This window comes from Sesamum indicum, linkage group LG10, assembly GCF_000512975.1.
Source record: "Sesamum indicum cultivar Zhongzhi No. 13 linkage group LG10, S_indicum_v1.0, whole genome shotgun sequence".
In the NCBI taxonomy this organism is placed as follows: Eukaryota; Viridiplantae; Streptophyta; class Magnoliopsida; order Lamiales; family Pedaliaceae; genus Sesamum; species Sesamum indicum.
Window position 1 is genome coordinate 12,813,262 of NC_026154.1, and position 20,572 is coordinate 12,833,833.

The 20,572-nt window shown below is 35.0% G+C and overlaps 2 protein-coding genes across 2 annotated transcripts in view; both read left to right on the plus strand.

The window, feature by feature from the left end:
* LOC105172405 (topless-related protein 3) lies at positions 539-10,303 on the plus strand. Its single transcript, XM_011093805.2, has 25 exons — positions 539-827; positions 1,589-1,768; positions 1,875-1,988; positions 3,429-3,587; positions 3,782-3,956; positions 4,095-4,221; positions 4,414-4,529; positions 4,618-4,753; positions 4,870-4,979; positions 5,185-5,254; positions 5,336-5,409; positions 5,485-5,580; positions 5,662-5,754; positions 6,399-6,526; positions 6,656-6,890; positions 7,006-7,173; positions 7,258-7,341; positions 7,932-8,084; positions 8,165-8,275; positions 8,381-8,560; positions 8,651-8,779; positions 8,893-8,988; positions 9,160-9,342; positions 9,419-9,594; positions 9,890-10,303. The coding sequence occupies exons 1-25, from the start codon at positions 748-750 to the stop codon at positions 10,104-10,106; spliced, it is 3,390 nt and encodes a 1,129-aa protein (XP_011092107.1). The 5' UTR covers positions 539-747; the 3' UTR covers positions 10,107-10,303.
* The window catches only part of LOC105172407 (pre-mRNA-splicing factor 38-like), a gene marked incomplete in the record, with an annotated part of 5,177 nt that continues 2,823 nt past the window's right edge, over positions 18,219-20,572 (plus strand). Inside the window, 5 exon segments of the mRNA XM_020697512.1 lie at positions 18,219-18,644; positions 19,181-19,302; positions 19,404-19,494; positions 20,304-20,442; positions 20,542-20,569. Coding sequence (XP_020553171.1) covers positions 18,355-18,644; positions 19,181-19,302; positions 19,404-19,494; positions 20,304-20,442; positions 20,542-20,569 — 670 coding nt within the window.

Consider the following 20,572-nt stretch of genomic DNA (forward strand, 5'->3'; position numbering starts at 1 on the left):
CGCACATCATAAAATGGGACCCACGTCGATTTAGGCTATGGCGCGTGGAGAGGTCGCGCGTGACTGATCCCCCGATACTTTAATGAACTTCCTTCTGACAGCAAACGTGTCTACGTTCAAGTTCCCGCCGAAGTCGCTACTACGAGATATCACCCGAGACGATAAAATGGCGATCACGTTATTAAATAGGAAAGCGACATCAGTACCGCCTGTAACCCAAACCGAATATTCAACTAGATTTGAATTCCGCATTTCAAATCCGCCAACCCCACACACCTTTCCCCTCCACCTCACGCAATGATAACCTAAGGGATCTGTGAGCTGGCTTATCTGTGATAAGAGAGGAGGGGGGTAATAAGTGAGTGAGCTTATCAGTGATAGGTCAGTGGAAAAAGATAGACTCCTGCCAAACGCATCGAAGATAGCGAGACCAAGTCTTTTTTTCCCCACCACCACCTCTAATTCTACTTTCTCTCTCTTCTTTCTCTCTCTATATATACATCTCCTATATATATATATATATGCACACACATATAGATAGCAAGTTCGCTCTTTGTCTCTCTCTCTCTCTCTACTTTTCATTTCTCATCGCAGCCTGTGTTTTTAGAGAAACCCTAGGGAGAAAAAATTAGAAAAAAAAACAGGAGAAGCACGAGGGGAGGGTCGTCGGTGGAGGGCTGGGATTTGTTTGAGGGGGCTTCGATCTGTTGATTTTGGCTAGGGATTTTGTGAAATCCGAGGTTGGAAATGTCGTCGCTCAGCAGAGAATTGGTGTTCTTAATTCTTCAGTTCCTCGAGGAAGAGAAATTCAAGGAGTCTGTTCACAAGTATATGCATAAAGCTTTTATACTCTGTTTCTGTGATTTTTTTTTTTTTTTAATTTTGTTATCCTGTGTGATAATTTAGTTGTTTTGGAGTTATTGTGCCTATGTGTGAATCTGTTGAATTGTTTCTGATTTTATCTGCGTGTGGTTTTGGTTGGAGATGTGTAATTGAGAGGTTTTAATGGGGAGCATGATTGGAAAGTATTGACCTTTAATTGTTTTATTTTGTTGTGTTTTTAGTTAGAAGAGCACAACTAAATCATAAATATCGTTGGAAGAGCAGAGAACATGGAAAACAATTGATATTTATGATATAGTTTTTTTGAAATTGATTTTTTGTGGTGAATTTTCTATTTCTGGTTGAGTTATCCAGAATTCAGCGTGAGCTTTTTACCCCTGATTGCTGTGTAGTTTATCTGTTAAAGCTCTTCTTTCTTTTACGGGATCTATAAAAGGGTATAATTGGCAAGAGAAGACTAAATGAACAGCTATAGATGAAGTATAAGTATCATTATATAGATAAAGGAAAAACGAACCCCTTTGAAGTCCTAGTTGAGGTTAGAAGTCCTGCTTCAGGTTAAAGGCAGTTGAGTAGTTAGTTCAGTGGCATTTTCGGAAGGCAGTCTCCTGATTAATTCTCATTAACAGTAAAGGATTGTTGCATGTCCTTAATAGAATTTAAATGGGAGCATGCTATTGCTCTTAAGTGATTTCTTGAGAGTGTTGTTCCTTAATAGTCTCTTGTATGAATTCTTGTTTTGTAGGCTTGAGCAAGAATCGGGTTTTTTCTTTAACATGAAATATTTCGAGGAGAAAGTACATGCCGGTGAGTGGGATGAAGTTGAGAAGTACTTGTCTGGATTTACTAAAGTTGACGACAATAGATACTCTATGAAGATATTTTTTGAAATAAGAAAGCAGAAGTATCTTGAAGCTCTTGACCGGTAATCTGCAAACTTACATTTGTTGGAAAATTTTCAATGCATTTCTTAATGTAATTTTTTTATATTTCTCTTCTGTTTTCTTACTAATCGTATTTGGCATCATCAGGCAAGACAAAGCAAAGGCAGTTGAGATTCTGGTCAATGACTTGAAAGTGTTTTCAACATTTAATGAAGATCTATACAAGGAAATTACTCAGCTATTAACACTTGGCAATTTCAGGTAGTATGTATTCTTTTTCTCAGTGTAAGTTGCACCATAGTAATGCATGGTTGTTCCTTTGTTGTCTCAGAGAGAATTATTTTGTGTTGTGAAAATATATGTACCTGACATCCAGCATCATCTTTCTCGGATGTGATTCTAGGCTATTTTTTTCTGTGCGCAATATTAAATTGTGAAAATATACTAGGAGTGAGTTTTGACTTAAAATATCTTTAAGGAAACTGAAGTTTTTGCAATCCAATTATCAATCTTTTCTATTCATATTTAGGAATAGTCAGGGAAAATGGAAAAGAATTTGAGACTCCTAAAACATTTAGTGATGGAAAACGGAAACAAACTTGAGACTCCTAATATTTAGTGATAAATAGGTTTGCTCACTAAATCTATATGTCAAGACTTTAAGTGGAAGGTCTCACTTCATCAATCTCGATTAGGTTGCTTCTTGTTGCTGAGATAAGCTTTTGTCTCTTTATATCAGCAAGGAGCATATTCCTGACACAGTGCACGACTCTTATAGATGTGCTCGAGTGGCTAGGAGGAAGTTTGGTCAACCTGGTAACTCTTTTACGACTGATGGGAAAAGTTAGAGTTGGTACTTATTGAATATTGATAAGTGCCCTACACAAATGGTAGACTTTCTTGTGGAAAATTTGATTTCAAATTTTGTATTTATATCATAGATCAAGTGAAAGAAGCATTGTCCAAGTGTTTATTGCTTTTTGGCAAGTTTCTTGTTGATGGTGATGGAAGATGAAATGTGTTGCTTGTTCTGTTGTTGGCAACCTAATATTCCAATATAGTCTTAGTAGTAAAATGCATTCACGCATGAACTCGTATCAATGTGGACTATATTGATGTGGAAACACTGGATCATTTCTTTCTATAGCAAGATGTGAACTTTCCTGCATTGCCGGACGCCATTTGATTTTCAGTTTTGACTTGTTATAGTTAAAATTTCAAGGATATGCTGTTTCAATTCAAATATGCAGTCTAGTGATGTAGGAATCAGTTGAATGACACAGCAAGTGAAATAGGAAGGAAGAGTATATTTATACATATAGTTTATAGGAAAATCTCGCCTTAGATATGGTGGAGGAGAATTCTCTTTTTTCACATGGATGCTGGAAATGCATTTGTGGCTGTAATATGAATCATCATATGGCTTTTGTTTTGCAATCTATTTGTTCTTTGATTATATCAAGTATAGAAATAAAGGATCTCCTGAACCATGATGGCTAACAAAGTAGCAGCCTTGAGCACTGAATCTGGTGACATAATATCAAGAAATAAAGCAATCTTGTGGGCCCGAGGCTCTTATATCTGTCGTTTTTATATCTTTTTGATGAAAACACGGTCATTTAATCGGGAATTCATTTTAGTTGCAATCATGGTGGAAGCCTTTTATATCTGTCAAATCTTATCCATGTTCATTCTTGACAGGGAAAATGAGCAACTTTCTAAATATGGCGACACAAAGACTGCTCGTAGCATAATGTTGATAGAGCTGAAAAAGTTAATTGAAGCTAATCCTCTTTTCCGTGAAAAGCTCGTCTTTCCTACTTTGAAGTCATCTAGATTGAGAACCCTTATTAATCAAAGGTATTATAGTTCTGATTCTATATGCATGCTTATGTTGTTATATATATATTTAACTTTTTACCTATCTTCTGTAAATTTCTTACCCTCTGATTCTACATGGCATTTTATATTTGTTGTTCACATAGCTAAACTAGTTATGTTGTTTACTTTATTTTGTACCACATATACAAAGTTTGCTATTGTTGTCTTTGCAGTCTGAATTGGCAACACCAATTGTGTAAGAATCCAAGGCCAAACCCAGACATTAAAACCTTATTCACTGACCATTCATGCACTCCCCCAAATGGGGCTCTTGCACCTACTCCTGTTAATCTTCCCACAGCTGCAGTTGCAAAGCCTGCTGCCTACACTTCACTTGGAGCACATGGGGTATAACAATGTTCTCTTCATTCATTGATGCTTATCTACTGTTTTATTCTATACTTGTGTTCTGATTATCAACATCTAGTATGGCTGCCATAAAATTCCTTAGAATTTTCTCAGCCCGTTTCTGTTTATTGCTGGCAGCCCTTCCCACCTACTGCTGCAGCTGCCAATGCTAATGCTCTAGCTGGTTGGATGGCAAATGCTGCATCTTCATCCGTTCAAGCAGCTGTTGTTACAGCATCTTCATTACCTGTCCCACCTAATCAAGGTAGAGTTTTTACCTTTTGTTAAATATTGGGGTTCAAGAAGCTGAATTCTGTCAAGATGATAACAAGAGAAGGGAGTCAGTGTTTTTGCTTTATAATTTTTTTTTTCTTAAACCAGTATGGTGAATTTCAAAATGATCTCAAATGAGGTGTGTACATGCAATTTACTGTTATTCATTTGACTTTTTGAACAGTTTCAATTTTGAAGCGCCCAATCACTCCTCCAGCAACGCTGGGTATGGTTGAGTATCAGAATGCTGATCATGAACAATTGATGAAGCGTTTGCGTCCTGCGCAGTCAGTTGAGGAAGTAATGCTTCTATTCCTGGAATACAACCAATTTGACAAAAATAAGCCATTTTTTCCATTAATCACACAATAATCTCTTTTTCATTCAGGTTACATATCCTACAGTTCGTCAACAAGCATCGTGGTCCCTGGATGACTTGCCTAGAACTGCTGCTTTTACTTTGCACCAGGGATCTGCTGTAACAAGCTTGGACTTTCATCCATCACACCATACATTACTTCTTGGTACTGCATTTTTGGGAATATCATTTAAAGCTAAATCATGTTCCTTTGACGTCTATAAGTCAGATAAACTGTTGTTAACACTGTAAGTTCCTGTTCTATTTTTGTGTTTCTAACAGTGGGCTGCAGTAATGGCGAGATAACACTTTGGGAGGCTGGAATAAGAGAGAAGTTGTGTTCAAAGCCGTTTAAGATTTGGGATATACAAGCTTGTACATTAACTTTCCAGGTCCTCTTCTATAGTTGCTTGTCTCATGGTTTTGTTAGGATAGTTTCTACATAATATATAGTTATTCATGTCAATTAGTTGCTTTTGTCAAAGGACTCCTTTCATGAAAGTTGAATTATAAGTAGTTGCTGCATTCAACAAGTATCAGTTGCTTTGCATTTTTCAATAGTTCTCACTTTTCCTTACATTCTGAGGTTTTCAACAGGCTTCTGCTGCCAAGGATGCACCATTTTCTGTGAGCCGAGTTACCTGGAGCCCAGATGGGACATTTTGTGGTAAATTGTCTTGCGATGGTCTATATCAGAAAGATGCCTCTAATTTTCATATTATAATCAACTAGTTATTTTGTGTTGCAGGAGCTGCATTTTCCAAGCATTTAATTCATTTGTATGCATATGCCGGACCAAATGATTTACGCCAGCACTTGGAGGTATATGTTGGTGTTCTTCTAGCCATCAAGGTGAAAGTTTGAACAAAGAGTTCTAATTATCATTTTGTTTTGCAGATCGATGCTCATGCAGGAGGAGTGAATGACATTGCTTTTGCTCACCCAAATAAACAGCTTTGTGTTGTGACTTGTGGGGATGACAAGTTGATAAAGGTGGGTGAAGAATTTTAAATTCTTTTCTGAAATATGATCTAATATGGATACAGAACAACTGATGGGGGAGATTTGAAACAGGTGTGGGATTTAAATGGAAGAAAACTATTCAATTTTGAAGGCCATGAAGCACCCGTTTATTCAATATGTCCTCATCAGAAAGAGAATATACAGGTACCGGTGCAAATTGCATAAGCATGTTGGATCTCAAAATAAGTTTATTGGTTTAATATCCAGGAGTGATTCTTAGTCTAAATTATACATTCTTTAATGCAGGGGTTTTGGTAATAAACTAAACTGTTACTTAGAAGCTGAAATTTTTCTCTAAATTCAAGTAATTTGACAGTGCTCGTCCTAGTGGATTCAGGACAATAATTGGATTGTTTATTTGTGTAAGAAGCAATTCCACAAGCAGGACCTCCAGCTCACGTTACAGCAGTCCTTAACTTCAAACAAATGTGCTTGAATTCTAGAGATATTCATTAGAATGAGATCCGTCAAGCAAATATGTAAATAAATTCTTTCTGACTGTCAATTGTGATCAGAACTTCTCCCTGTGATTTTGCTCAATTTTCCTGCCTGCAGCCTGCTTGATTTGTGCTTTATCCTGGATCACACACACTTCTTAACTCCCTGTATCACTACACTGTACTTTTTCAATACCATGAACACTCGTTCATGAAATGTCATCTTCAATATGGAATTGTTTGTGCTCTATACATAACCTGTATCTCTGCTTGTTCTTTTCTCATTCTAAAACACTTCTACGTGACAAGACATCCTTCAATGTGAAACTATTTCTGCTCTTATGCTTGCAGTTTATTTTCTCTACTGCTGTTGATGGGAAAATCAAAGCTTGGCTTTATGATAATATGGGATCAAGAGTTGACTATGATGCTCCTGGGCATTGGTGTACCACTATGCTATATAGTGCAGATGGAAGCAGGTAAAATATATTATTTTTTGCTCAATGCTATTCTCCTGGGATGTGCTAGAATTTACATTATTTCTGATTGTTTAAGTATAACTTGTTGCCTTCTCTCGGTACATTAATTGAGACATTTCTTCTTTTCAGGTTATTCTCTTGTGGAACAGGCAAAGATGGCGACTCTTTTCTGGTGGAATGGAATGAAAGTGAAGGCGCAATAAAGAGAACTTATACTGGGTTCAGAAAGAAGTCAGCTGGTGTTGTGCAGTTTGACACAACTCAAAATCACTTTCTGGCTGTAGGTGAAGATAGCCAAATAAAGTTTTGGGACATGGATAATATCAACATACTTGCGACTACAGATGCAGAGGGTGGTCTACCGGTGAGTTATAATATGTTACTCAGCATCTGCAGACAGAAGTTATGAGCAGATTGCTTAATGTATCCATCATCAGTTACTGATCTGGAGGTTAATGTTCAAATATACCTTGATGCAGAGTCTTCCCCGCTTGAGATTTAATAAAGAAGGGAATCTGCTTGCTGTCACTACTGCTGACAATGGAATTAAGATATTAGCAAATGCCACTGGCATGAGATCCTTAAGAACAGTTGAAACACAACCTTTTGAAGCATTAAGATCCCCACTGGAAGCAGGAGCAATTAAGGTGCCTTTTCTTTCCATGTTCTTCCTGATCTTTAGATGAATGACCATCACATTAGATAACAGATTTTTCAATTGTATTGACCAGGTGTCTGGAGCTTCAGTTGCAAATGTTGCTCCTGTAAGTTGTAAAGTGGAAAGAAGCTCTCCTGTCAGGCCATCTCCCATCCTTGTATGTCAAACTGTCATCTTTTTTTATGTTACTGTAGATTTGTCTTAGATGTTAATCTATAGACAACTGCATGATAAATCTGTGAAGACTAGTTAGATTTTTTCCTTTTCAATGGCCAAAGGTGCTATCAACTCTTGACCCACTATTACGCTCATGGCATGTCAAGGTACTGCAGAAGAAAAAACACAGCAAAATTGGAACCAACGCATTGTGATCAATAAGTTAAATGTTGGTTAATCATATTCTGTAACCTGGGGTAAAAACATTGGCTTATCAAACTATCTTTTGGTTCATGAAATAAGTGTACTTTCTGTTTTACGTGAATATGTGGGTGGGATACTCCTCAAGTTCCCAACTTCCCGTTGAAGTAGGATCTGCATAAAGGAAAGCACTTTCCATTTGTTTTGTTATCAGCAGACACTTCATCAGGGTTCTTCCCCTCTATTAATTGCCTAATTCAAGTACTGAATAATGTAGAACAAAATCATTTTGTTTTCTCGTACTTCTCTCTCAAAAGGAGGTTTTCTACTTCATTGCAGCTTGTATCTTACTTTCTGATTCAGATTTCAATTTTTTGCCTTTTGTTTCAGAATGGTGTAGATCCCATGGCTAGAAGCATTGAAAAGCCAAGAGCTTTGGATGATGTTAATGATAAGATGAAACCTTGGCAGTTAACTGAAATTGTTGACCCCGTCCAGTGCCGCATGGTTACCATGCCGGATAGTGCTGATGCTACTAACAAGGTATGCCAGTTAAAGGTCACTGAATCTTGTTTGTGCATAATTTTGCAGTATGTGATGCTTTAGCTGATTTATGTCTGTAGGTTGCTCGCCTTCTTTATACAAATTCTGGTGTTGGCGTATTGGCCCTTGGATCGAATGGTATCCAGAAGCTGTGGAAGTGGATCCGCAATGAGCAAAATCCTAGTGGAAAGGTTAGATACTATCATTTTTTAAATTTCATTTTTGTTCCTGTTGTTTCCTTCATGTTCCTATGATTACATTGTGGATTGACGTCTGAAATATGTTGTTCTTTAAAGGCCACTGCCAGTGTTATTCCGCAACATTGGCAACCAAACAGTGGTCTTCTTATGACTAATGACATCTCAGGTGTCAACCTTGAGGAAGCTGTTCCATGCATTGCTCTATCAAAGAATGACTCTTATGTAATGTCAGCTGCCGGTGGAAAGGTTTCATTGTTCAATATGATGACATTTAAGGTAACTTAAACATATTTTGTTGGGAATCCTGTTTGAAACTTGATTGAATCTTCAGATGTTGGGTGTTAAAAATTTAATATTGATTAACAGGTTATGACCACATTTATGCCACCACCACCGGCTTCCACTTTCTTGGCATTCCACCCACAAGATAACAACATAATAGCAATTGGAATGGAGGATTCAACAATCCATATCTACAATGTTAGGGTTGATGAGGTAAATATTCCATCCTTCCCAATGACGTTTAGAACTTGTCTGTTTTGTTGGTGTTCATATGGATAAGTTTATTGCTTAAAATACTAGAACTAAATAAAATGTGAACTTAATAGGTGAAATCCAAACTGAAAGGCCACCAGAAGCGCATTACTGGATTAGCATTTTCCACCAACCTCAACATATTGGTTTCATCTGGGGCTGATGCTCAAGTAAGCTTTCTTTTTGTATTTTGCACTTAGTGGTGCATGACAGAAACAAAGAATCAAAGTAAATAAAAACATCTACCTGGTGACTGTTTTTCGTCTTTCTTAAATTATTTCTCATCCATACTCCAATCGGATAGGTTGAGCTCATGCTTGATAATTTATTTTTTTCCCCAGCTTTGCATCTGGAGCATCGATACGTGGGAAAAGAGAAAGTCGGTTCCGATACAACTGCCCGCGGGTAAAGCACCTAGTGGTGACACTCGAGTGCAGTTCCATTCTGACCAAGTTCGCTTGCTTGTAGCCCATGAGACACAGTTAGCAATATATGAAGCCTCCAAGATGGAACGCATTCGCCAGGTAAATCACATGCCTAGCTTCTTTATCTTCAAAACTAATTTTTTAATCTGCATCTGAGGGATTCTTTCTGTTGCAGTGGGTACCCCAAGACACCCTTTCCGCGCCAATATCATGTGCAGCATACTCCTGCAACAGTCAGCTTGTTTTTGCTTCCTTTTGTGATGGTAACATTGGAATCTTCGATGCTGATACCCTAAGATTAAGATGCCGTGTCGCCCCATCTGCGTATTTGTCCCAAGCAGTATTAAACGGGTGAGAACGTTACTGATGGTTCAAAGTTCGTCATTTTCTTGGATTTGTTCTTCTATACCTTGCATTGTCAGAAGTTCCCAGATGTCTTTACTATCATGTTTTGGAGCATGAATGACCAAACATGTTTCTAGTGTCAAGACAGCACAGCATGGCTTGAAGTTTTCTGTACTTCCATTTTTCATATGTTGTGCTGTCCATCTGTCAACGTTCAAATGATCTAATAGTATTAACATCTTTTTATGACTACTTTAGTTGAGTGGATTATATTGTTGATCATGTTCATTATATGCCCCAGGAGCCAAGCTGTATACCCGGTGGTTGTGGCAGCACACCCTCAAGAGCCCAACCAGTTTGCCGTTGGGTTAACAGATGGGTCCGTTAAAGTGATAGAACCCACAGAATCCGAAAGCAAGTGGGGAGTATCTCCTCCTGCTGACAATGGACTATTAAACGGCAGGCCTGGTTCATCATCCACCGCAAGCAACCATGCACCAGATCAGGTCCAAAGATGAATTTTATTATGCGTCTCTATCTACAGTTGTCATGTGTATTTTATCAGTGTAGATTGTAGGTATTCAGTGGCGCTTGTGTTTCTCGTCAAATCGAGAATTGACACGGCTAGAAAGATTCATGTTGTGTGCAATGCCTGTTCTTTACCATGTGTATCTTTCGACATTCTGATATTAATTTATGTAAACTTTTTCATCTCCGCTGTTGAGCAAAATCATCGTCACCATAATCATCATTATTCTTTATTACGATGTAAAATTGGCAACCTCGTTGCTTGGAAAGTTACTAATTTCTGTGAGAGGGGTACTTCCAGAGCTGCTGCTATTTCCAGATTGTATTCTATTTATAGGCGCTGTGACACTTTGAAAACACTTACCTATTTTGATTAAGAAACACCCATAAATAATTAATATATCTATTTCATGTTCATTTTCAATGGTACTAGATTTCTGCTCAGTTTAAAAAAAAGCTATGTCTGGAGAAGTGATAGAGGTGAACATGATTGGAAGAGTGCATGTTACTAGAGATGGTAGGTCAGTTGATTTGCGATCTGGATTTGTCTACGAGAGGTCTTGCATTCGAATTTGTACACGTGTGCATTTAAGGAAAAAAAGAAACTTGTAACTGCCCCAACTGCACCCCCATCTGAATTTGGACATTTTAGACTTGTTTTATAATTTTAAAATAAAGTAAATTACAACGAACTCTTCTAAAATTTGGTATAATTGTATTTTAATTAAAAAATTAAAAAATTGTACGAGATTAGAAAATTTTAAAAAATTATTAACTTAGTTTATAAAATTTAAGAAATAAATAAATTATAATTTTTAATTTGCAAGGGCATTTTGGTTGGTTACCGCATAAAATACATGAAAAATTAATGGAGACTAGTGGATTAAACATGGAGTTTTGATAATTTTTCATACAATAAAGGGTATTTATAATTATTTCAAATTTTAGAGGAGTTTGTTGTAATATATTCTTTTAAAATATTAAAAAAGTAGATATTTTTATAATAATGCTATAGATAATTAAATAAAGTTATTTAAAAGGATAAATATACTTACCCCATTCAATTATATTATGGGTTATTTGCATCCACCCCTCCTGATATTTGAATTTTGGGCAAAGACCTCTCCTCTTCCTCTTATATATATATTTTTTGATCAATTTTATTAAAATTTTAATCAAAGATTAAAATACCTCTAACCTAATATATATACAAAAAGCTACAAAAATATTTGTATCCTCTAGAAATAATCATGTATATATATATATATTATATATAATATGTATATATAAATGCATACACCTCTTCATATTCATTTTTAATACCCATTATGTTATACCCTTTTGCATCCCCCATTATGATTTGTAATTATAATAATTTATGGTGTATTTTGTAACCATATTTTTGGTGGTCTATAAATACCACCATGTATTTCATTTGTAAATAGTTTTTGGACAGAATAAGAAAGTTTGTTGGAGAAATACATATATTATTTTACTTTATATTCTATATAAGAGTGATAGGCCAATAAACTTAGAATTTCTCTAAGTTTATAACACGTTATCAGCACGACGTTACGTTACGATCGATCAAGGTAAAATTTAATTTTATTAGTATAATTTTTATTCTTTATTTGTTTACCTCTGCAATATCATAGTTACTTTTATTCTTGAATATTTCATAATAAAATATGAGTAATTATATTATATATTTCAATGTTTCCTGAAGTAGACATATATATATAAATTCTCGATTTCATCCCCTGAAGTGGATGATATTGCCTCCAGAAGTAGGCATATAATTCTTGATTTTATCCCCTGAAGTGGATGTGATATTGCCTCCAGAAGCAGGCATACAATTCTTGATTTTATCCCTTGAAGTGGATATGTTCTATAAAATTTCATTGCTTCCTGAAGTAAGTAATGAGTTAAAATAATCTCCAGTAGTAGGTGAAATATTTTATACCAATTATGTGCAATATCATCCCTGAAGCGATGATAAGTATATGTTTAATTTTCTCACCACCTGAAGTGTTTTGAGATAATGGCTTGATCAAGAAGCCCGATGCTTCTTCGTTTATTTATTTGATTTCTGATAATTTTTCGATAACATAGTTTTGTTTCATATGCCCATGTATGTATTTTACATGTTTTGCTAGTATATGCAACAAAATTTATTTGTTAAGAAAATGATTTGGCATGAATACTATTTATTGCTATTTGTAACATTATAAGATTTAAGGCAAATATTTTTATTTAATTCCATGTATGCATGCCATAATAATTCATACTAATTACATGGTAACTTATATGTAACTTAATGTTAGTAATATCATGTCATTTTTACTCAATATCATGTGTAATACATATTATTTTACTTATATGTATATGTTGAATATTATGCTAAAAGTGTATATTAACTTGTTGTAGCTTAATGGCCAATCTCACAAAATTGGATTTCGTTGCTCTTGATGTTTCTGGAAAAAACTACCTATCATGGGTTCTTGATGCCGAACTACATTTGGCAAGTAGCAAATTGGGAGAAACAATAAAAGAAAATACTGTTGCTTCTGAGCAAGACTGTGCTAAAGCAATGATTTTGCTTCGTCATCATCTTCATGAGAGCCTGAAGTCTCAATATTTAACAGTCAAAAGTCCTTTTCAACTCTGGAAGAGTTTAAAGGATCGATTTCACCATCAAAAGACTGTAATCTTACCACGTGCAAGATATGAGTGGATACAATTACGACTGGAAGATTTTAAAACGATTGCTGAATATAATTCTGAAATGTTTCGAATTGTATCAAAGTTGAGGTTATGTGGAGAAGATGTGACGGATGAACAAATGTTGGAAAAAACATTTTCTACTTTTCATGCATCCAACCTTGTACTCCTGCAGCAGTACAGGGAATGTGGGTTCAAAACCTATTCAGAGTTGATTTCGATTAGATTTATCCCAAATGTTATTAGTATGTTTCCAGTATTTAGTTATGTTTACTTTCATTTGTAGGGTATTTCTTTTATCGAGTAATGCTTTTATATTTTATGAATGAAGTATTTCTTTTACTTATTATATGTCTATTTCATTTATATAGAATGGATCAAGCCATTATAAATCTCAATGACAAGGAACATTGTCTTGTTGATAGTGGAACTACGCATACAATTCTGAGAAACAAGAAATTTTTCTCAAACTTGATAATGACAAGAACAAATGTGAGTACTATTTCAGGAGTTAGTAATCTTATTGAAGGCTCCGGAAGAGCTACTATCTTGTTACCTGAAGGAACAAGATTACATATCAATGATGCCTTATATTCGAGTAAATCACAAAGGAACTTATTGAGTTTCAAGGATATTCGACAAAATGGTTTTCATATTGAAACCATGAATGAAAATGGTATCGAATATCTGTACCTTACAACATATAAAACTGGCCAGAAGCAAGTTTTAGAAAGAATGAGAACATATAGTTCTGGTTTATATGGCACATTGATAAGCTCCGTTGAAACACATAGTATCACTAACCCGAAGTTAGTTGATCAAAGTATTTTTACTTTGTGGCATGATAGACTTGGTCACCCAGGTAAAACAATGATGTACAGGATCATCGAAAATTCACATGGACACCCACTAAAGGACCTGAAGTTCCTTGTTAAAAGCGATTTCATATGTTCGGCTTGTTCTCTTGGAAAACTAATTACAAAGCCATCTATGACAAAAGTGAATGTAGAATCTCCTATGTTTCTTGAACGAATTCAAGGAGACATATGTGGGCCTATAACACCGTCATGTGGGCCATTTAAATACTTTATGGTGTTGATTGACGCATCAACACGTTGGTCACATATAAGCTTGTTGTCCACACGAAATGTTGCTTTTGCAAAACTGTTAGCCCAAATTATTAAATCGAGGGCTCATTTTTCTGATTATCCTATTAAAAGGATAATGCTAGATAATGCGGGAGAATTTACTTCTAAATCCTTCAATGATTATTGTCAATCAATTGGGATAGTTGTAGAGCATCCAGTTGCTCATGTACATACTCAAAACGGCATGGCAGAGTCGTTAATTAAGCGGTTACAATTAATAGCTAGACCCTTATTGATGAGGTCAAAATTGCCTTCATCGGCATGGGGGCATGCAATTTTGCATGCAGCGGCTCTAATTCGTCTTAGACCTACCGCTTACCATAAATTTTCTCCATTACAATTGGTCTCCGGAAGAGAACCAAATATATCTCATTTAAAGGTGTTTGGTTGTGCGGTGTATGTTCCGATACCCCCTCCTCAACGAACTAAAATGGGGCCACAACGGAGACTGGGAATTTATGTTGGTTTTGAGTCTCCCTCAATTATTAAATATCTTGAACCAATGACCGGTGATCAATTCACTGCTAGGTACTTGGATTGTCAATTTAATGAGACAATATTCCCGGCATTAGGGGGAGTAGATAAGGAGATTAAAAGGAAAGATATTGCATGGAATGCAACATCTATGTCTTTTATGGATCCACGAACAAATGATAGTGAACTTGAAATTCAACGGATCATACATTTGCAAAGTGTTGCAAATAGGCTACCAGAAGCGTTGATAGATACCAAAAAGGTCACAAAATCACATATTCCGACTGAAAATGTTCCAGCTCGTTTAGAAGTCCCTGAAGCGATTCTTAATAAATCAAATGCGTTTGAGTCACAAATACGCCGGAAGCGTGGTAGACCACTTGGCTCTAAAGATGCAAATCCTCGAAAGAGAAAGGAACATATCGTCTCAGTTGATCACGATATGAATGTGACCACTAGTGTCTCTAAGGATAAAATTCCTGAAGCGGTTTTATCTGATGACTCCAAAAGCAATGAGCAAGATCTCGAGGACAGTTACGAGATGTCTATTAATTATGCTCATAACAGTTTAGGTTGGTATCGTAAAGAAATTGAAATGAATGATATTTTTGCCTATTCTGTAGCCGTCCAAATCATGGATGAAGATGAAAATGATCCTCAAACTATGGAGGAATGTAGACATCGAAATGATTGGAAAAATTGGAAAAAGGCCATACAAGATGAGCTAGACTCACTAAATAAACGAGAAGTATTTGGACCTATAACTCCAACACCAAAAGGTGTCAAACCTGTTGGCTTTAAGTGGGTGTTCATACGCAAGAGAAATGAACGAAATGAAGTTGTAAGGTACAAAGCTAGACTTGTGGCCCAAGGCTTTACTCAAAAGCCCGGAATTGATTTTACTGAAACATATTCACCTGTAGTGGATGCTACCACACTTAGATTTTTAATCAGTTTATCAGTAATTGAACAGCTACAAATGTAGCTCATGGATGTGGTAACTGCATATCTGTATGGGTCATTGGATACAGATATCTATATGAGAATCCCTGAAGGATTAAAATTGCCTGAAGCATTACAGTCAAAGTCTCGTCATATGTACTCCATCAAATTGAAAAGGTCCTTGTACGGACTTAAACAATCAGGACGTATGTGGTACAATCGTCTTAGTGAGTACTTAATAAAGAAAGGATTTTGCCATAATCAAATAAGTCCATGTTTATTCATAAAGAGGACAGAGTCGGGATTTGTAATTGATGTTAATAAAGATCCATTTCGTCCTCCAGCACATAACGATGAGATTTTAGGTCCAGAAGTACCATATCTCAGTGTAATTGGTGCATTGATGTATCTTGCTAATAATACCCGACTAGATATAGTATTTTCTGTTAATCTACTAGCAAGATATAGTTCAACACCAACAAAGAGACACTGGAATGGTGTTAAACACGTTCTACGTTATTTACGTGGAACAAGTGACATGGGACTATATTTTAAAAGGCATGATGATGCCAAAACAACCAAATTAGTTGGTTATTCAGATGCGGGGTATTTATCTGATCCATATAAAGCTATATCTCAATCTGGATATGTATTCATGTATGGTGGAACTATTATTTCATGGCGTTCAACCAAACAGACTTTGCTAGCCACCTCATCAAATCATGCAGAATTAATTGCATTATACGAGGCTGGGCGTGAATGTGTATGGCTTAGATCACTAATACATTATGTGCATGAATCATGTGGACTGCAATCAATCGAGAAAAGTCCCACAGTAATATATGAAGACAATGCGGCGTGCATCGCCCAAATCAAGGATGGTTATATTAAAGGCGACAGAACCAAGCACATATTACCAAAATTTTTCTCCACTCACGAGCTTCAACTGGAAGGCAAAGTTAATGTTCAACAAATTTCATCAAGTCAGAACTTAGCAGATTTGTTTACGAAGGCATTACCAACAAAGGTGTTCAAACAACTCATACGTAATATTGGCATGCGACACCTGAAAGATATCTGCTTCAATTGAGGGGGAGATTATACAGCTGTACTCTTTTCCTTAGCCTTGGTTTTTATCCCATTGAGTTTTTCCAGGCAAGGTTTTTAACGAGGCAGGATGTATATGATAAAGAGGTATGCATTCAAGAGGGAGTATTATATATAATATGTATATATGAATGCATACACCTCTTCATATTCATTTTTAATACCCATTATGTTATACCCTTTTGTATCCCCCATTATGATTTGTAATTATAATGATTTATGGTGTATTTTGTAATCATATTTTTGGTGGTCTATAAATACCACCATGTATTTCATTTGTAAATAGTTTTTGGAGAGAATAAGAAAGTTTGTTGGAGAAATACATATATTATTTTACTTTATATTCTATATAAGAGTGATAGGCCAATAAACTTAGAATTTCTCTAAGTTTATAACAATATATATATATATATAAAAAATTAAGAAAAGTCATAATTTTCAAATGAAGTAAGAGATTCTACTAAATTAAACAAAAAGTCATTCTTAATAATATAAGGTTAATTTATTTTTTAGAAAAATAAAAAATCTGGGTTATTTAAATTTTATTATTCTTTTTGTAGATAAGCTATAATATGTGTTTTTATATATATTTTCAGCTTAATAATTTAAATTTTATATTATATTTTCTAAGAAAAATGTAATATTTTAAAAAATATGCATTCAAATGGAATATGTAAGAATTAATCTGCTAATATTTTATTTATTTTAATAAAGACTCAGGTTTCAATTTTTTTTTTCTTGTACGTAGTTTTGAAAACTTATCCATTTCAAGAAGCAAATGTATTTAATTATAATATATCTTTTATATTAAAATAAACATATTGTTTTAATTTTTTCATGATAAATGGATCAATTCACTCACTTTTCAGTTTTCATTATTGTCATAAAAAAATTTAATTTTTTATAAGTAATTCACATACATAATTACCAATCATTCAAATTATTTATTATGGCTTAAATTAAATATTAGCATCTTATTTCTTTTAATTATATATTATCCTCTTTATATTAAATTAATATTATTGTGTATAGCTGAAAAGATCTTCAAAGCTTCAACCTTGAAATTCTCATTTTTGTACTTTTATTTTCATAATTAACTCTAAATCAGTTCTTACAAATAATATATTGCTTGTATATATTTACAATATCTAGAGGTATTTTAATAAAATGCAAAAATTTTAATCTATACTATTATAAAAAAATGGGTTCAAACAATTTATCTCCCTGTGATATCGTAAATGAGCAAATTATCCCCTATGAAAAAATAATTACAATTTACCCCATGTGTTATTTTTTTTTAATTGAAGCAATTTACCCCCCTGTCTAAGGGGTAAGTTGCTTCATTTTGAAAAATACCAGGTTGTTTGAATTTTTTCCTAAAAAAATAGGTTCTTTAGACACAAAGTGGCTGTTCTGAAACCATTGTACTAATTTTTATGATTCTCAAATGTCTTTCAATTAATAAGAAAACTAACTTATTTAACTTTTTTATATGAACTTTACAACCTAATTAATATATTTTATTTTTATTTATAATATATTTTAAAATATAAAAATTATTTATTATATGCACCCAAAAACAACCTGCTGACTAAGTTAAAGAATAATAGAAGAAGAGAGATTTTTGCGAAATATAAAAAAATGTAAAAGACCAAAACTTGAGGGATGTGGATGCAAATAACTCTCAGCACAACGGATACAATACAAATAAGGGGTGTAATGCCCTAAAATTGTACACTCTCATGGTTGATTGATCATTTTGGTGGGTCTATCTGTTTTCAAATCTCTCTCTGAAATTCAAATTGAAATCTTTGTCCATCCTTCTCTCTACGTGAATTGAGTTTTAATGGCGAATCGGACGGACCCTCTGGCGAAGAGCATAAGGGGTACGAACCCTCAGAACTTGGTGGAGAAGATTCTGCGCACCAAGATATACCAAAACACCTACTGGAAGGAGCAGTGCTTCGGCCTCACCGCCGAGACGCTCGTCGACAAGGCCATGGAGATCGACCACCTTGGCGGCACGCACGGCGGCAACCGCAAGCCCACTCCTTTTATGTGCCTCATCATGAAGATGCTTCAGATTCAGCCAGACAAGGAAATCGTTGTCGAATTCATAAAAAATCCTGAGTACAAGTGAGTTTCTATTGTTTTTTCGACTACTTGAATTGTACAATTTGAATGGAATTATTGTGATTCGGATAGTGAGGCTTCGGTTCCTTGATACCGCAACTACATATTTTGTTTCGGGTTGGGGAATGGTATTTGTGGGGTTGGAATTCAGGGATAGAATCTGTCCGAATTCGAATTTGAGTATTTCTAATTCCGGTTTCTAAACCCTGGAAGCACATGATATCAAACTCTATGTAGTTATTGTTGTAAGCTTTGTTAAACAAGCAACTCTATATTATTTTTTATTTATCGTTTTTTTACAGGTAGCTAGTTGTAGTGTCTTGGACCTTATATATTTAGAATTGATGAAAATCTGTTCAAATTTGATTAGAAGTATTTTTGTTGTTAATCTTTTAGTATTCTGCACGAGCTCTGATTTCCTTCCTTTAAAAGAATATTTATTGTTTTCTGAGATCACTTCCTAAAGTTTTTTGTTTTTCTTTCCTGTTCCAGAACATCAATACAATTTTCAAGAACAATAAGATTCATTTTGCCTGCAGATATGTTCGTGCACTTGGAGCCTTCTATTTGCGACTCACAGGGACAGATGTTGATGTTTATCGTTACCTGGAACCTTTGTACAATGATTACCGGAAGTTGAGGCTCAAGCTAAATGATGGAAGTCAGTTTGTCTAACCTCTTCTTTTAGTATTTTATATCATACATACAGTATAGATTATGTTACATGCTAACTCCTTTTGTACTTTGATTTAATTGTGTCAGAGTTCACATTGACTCATGTTGACGAGTTTATCAATGAGCTTCTGACAACAGATTACTCTTGTGATATTGCTCTGCCTCGAATCAGAAAAAGGTACTGCCACCTGATTTTGGTGCATGGTGCTGCTAGAATTGCTGTTCTTTCTCTTTCCTGCTAAGTTGTCATAGTTCATGTGCTCACATATCTTTATGCCAGTAAAGCGTTTTGCTTGTAGGTTTGCCTCTTTTAGCTGTTTTTCCACTCAGGAATTTGTTCATGATGCTATCAACACATGCGAAAACATTAAAATTTGGAATTCACATTTTCTTTTTTAGTTTTAACAATGATTCACAATCTTGTTAATCTTTTACTTAGTACTTAAGTGGTAATTAAAGGTGAACTTCTTTTTCTACTCTTGATTAAGATTTGTTAGGCGACTTAAAACAAACATAACGACATTTTGCATTATGTTCTAAATATGGCTCTAGATTTGGCACTTTGATTAACAAAACAGATTTTTTCTACATACCAATTGAAAATAGTTTGAATCAGCTATGCCTTGAAGAAAATGTTTGTGATTTGCTGATAAAACCAATCTGTCTTAAGATGCATTTTCTTTAATCATTTCCTGTATTGATAACAGACTTTTACTCAGGAGTACGTCCACATTCAACAACTTAATTTTCTAACTTATATGTTAGAAAATATTTATTTGTGTTAGTAAATGGCTCATTTCTCAGTTAGATGATGATTATTGAATTGGCTTCCTTGGTCTGTAAACATTTTGATCTATGATCTCTTTGAACACCTCCATATTCTGACTTGTATGATAGTTGATTTTTGGTTGTGATTTTTGTCAGTCTTTTCTATGATCATTGTTTCTTGTTTGAGGTCCTCATATCTGCTTATATTTATGCTTTCAGGTTGACCCTTGAAGCCATTGATTCACTAGAACCTCGGAGAAGTGCTCTTGAAGATGATTTTGAAGAGGAAGAAGAGAAGGACGAAGATGAGCAACTTGCAGATGGATTAGATTCTGGCGGCCATGAGGTCCATGACAAGGTCTTTTAGTCGATCTAATTTTTAAAAGCTTGATTTATCTTTTTGTTGGTTGGTTACTTGTTCATGACTTGCCCTTATTAGTTTGTTCTTGCGCTACAGGATTACTATGGGGCACGAAGTCCAACTAAAC

Bases quoted from the DNA above. Each gene is read 5' to 3' on its own strand.
- LOC105172405 (XM_011093805.2), top strand. From the start codon at position 748: ATGTCGTCGCTCAGCAGAGAATTGGTGTTCTTAATTCTTCAGTTCCTC. The intron at 1,769-1,874 runs GTAATCTGCAAA...TGGCATCATCAG, and splicing joins TATCTTGAAGCTCTTGACCG to GCAAGACAAAGCAAAGGCAG. The intron at 1,989-3,428 runs GTAGTATGTATT...CATTCTTGACAG, and splicing joins TTAACACTTGGCAATTTCAG to GGAAAATGAGCAACTTTCTA.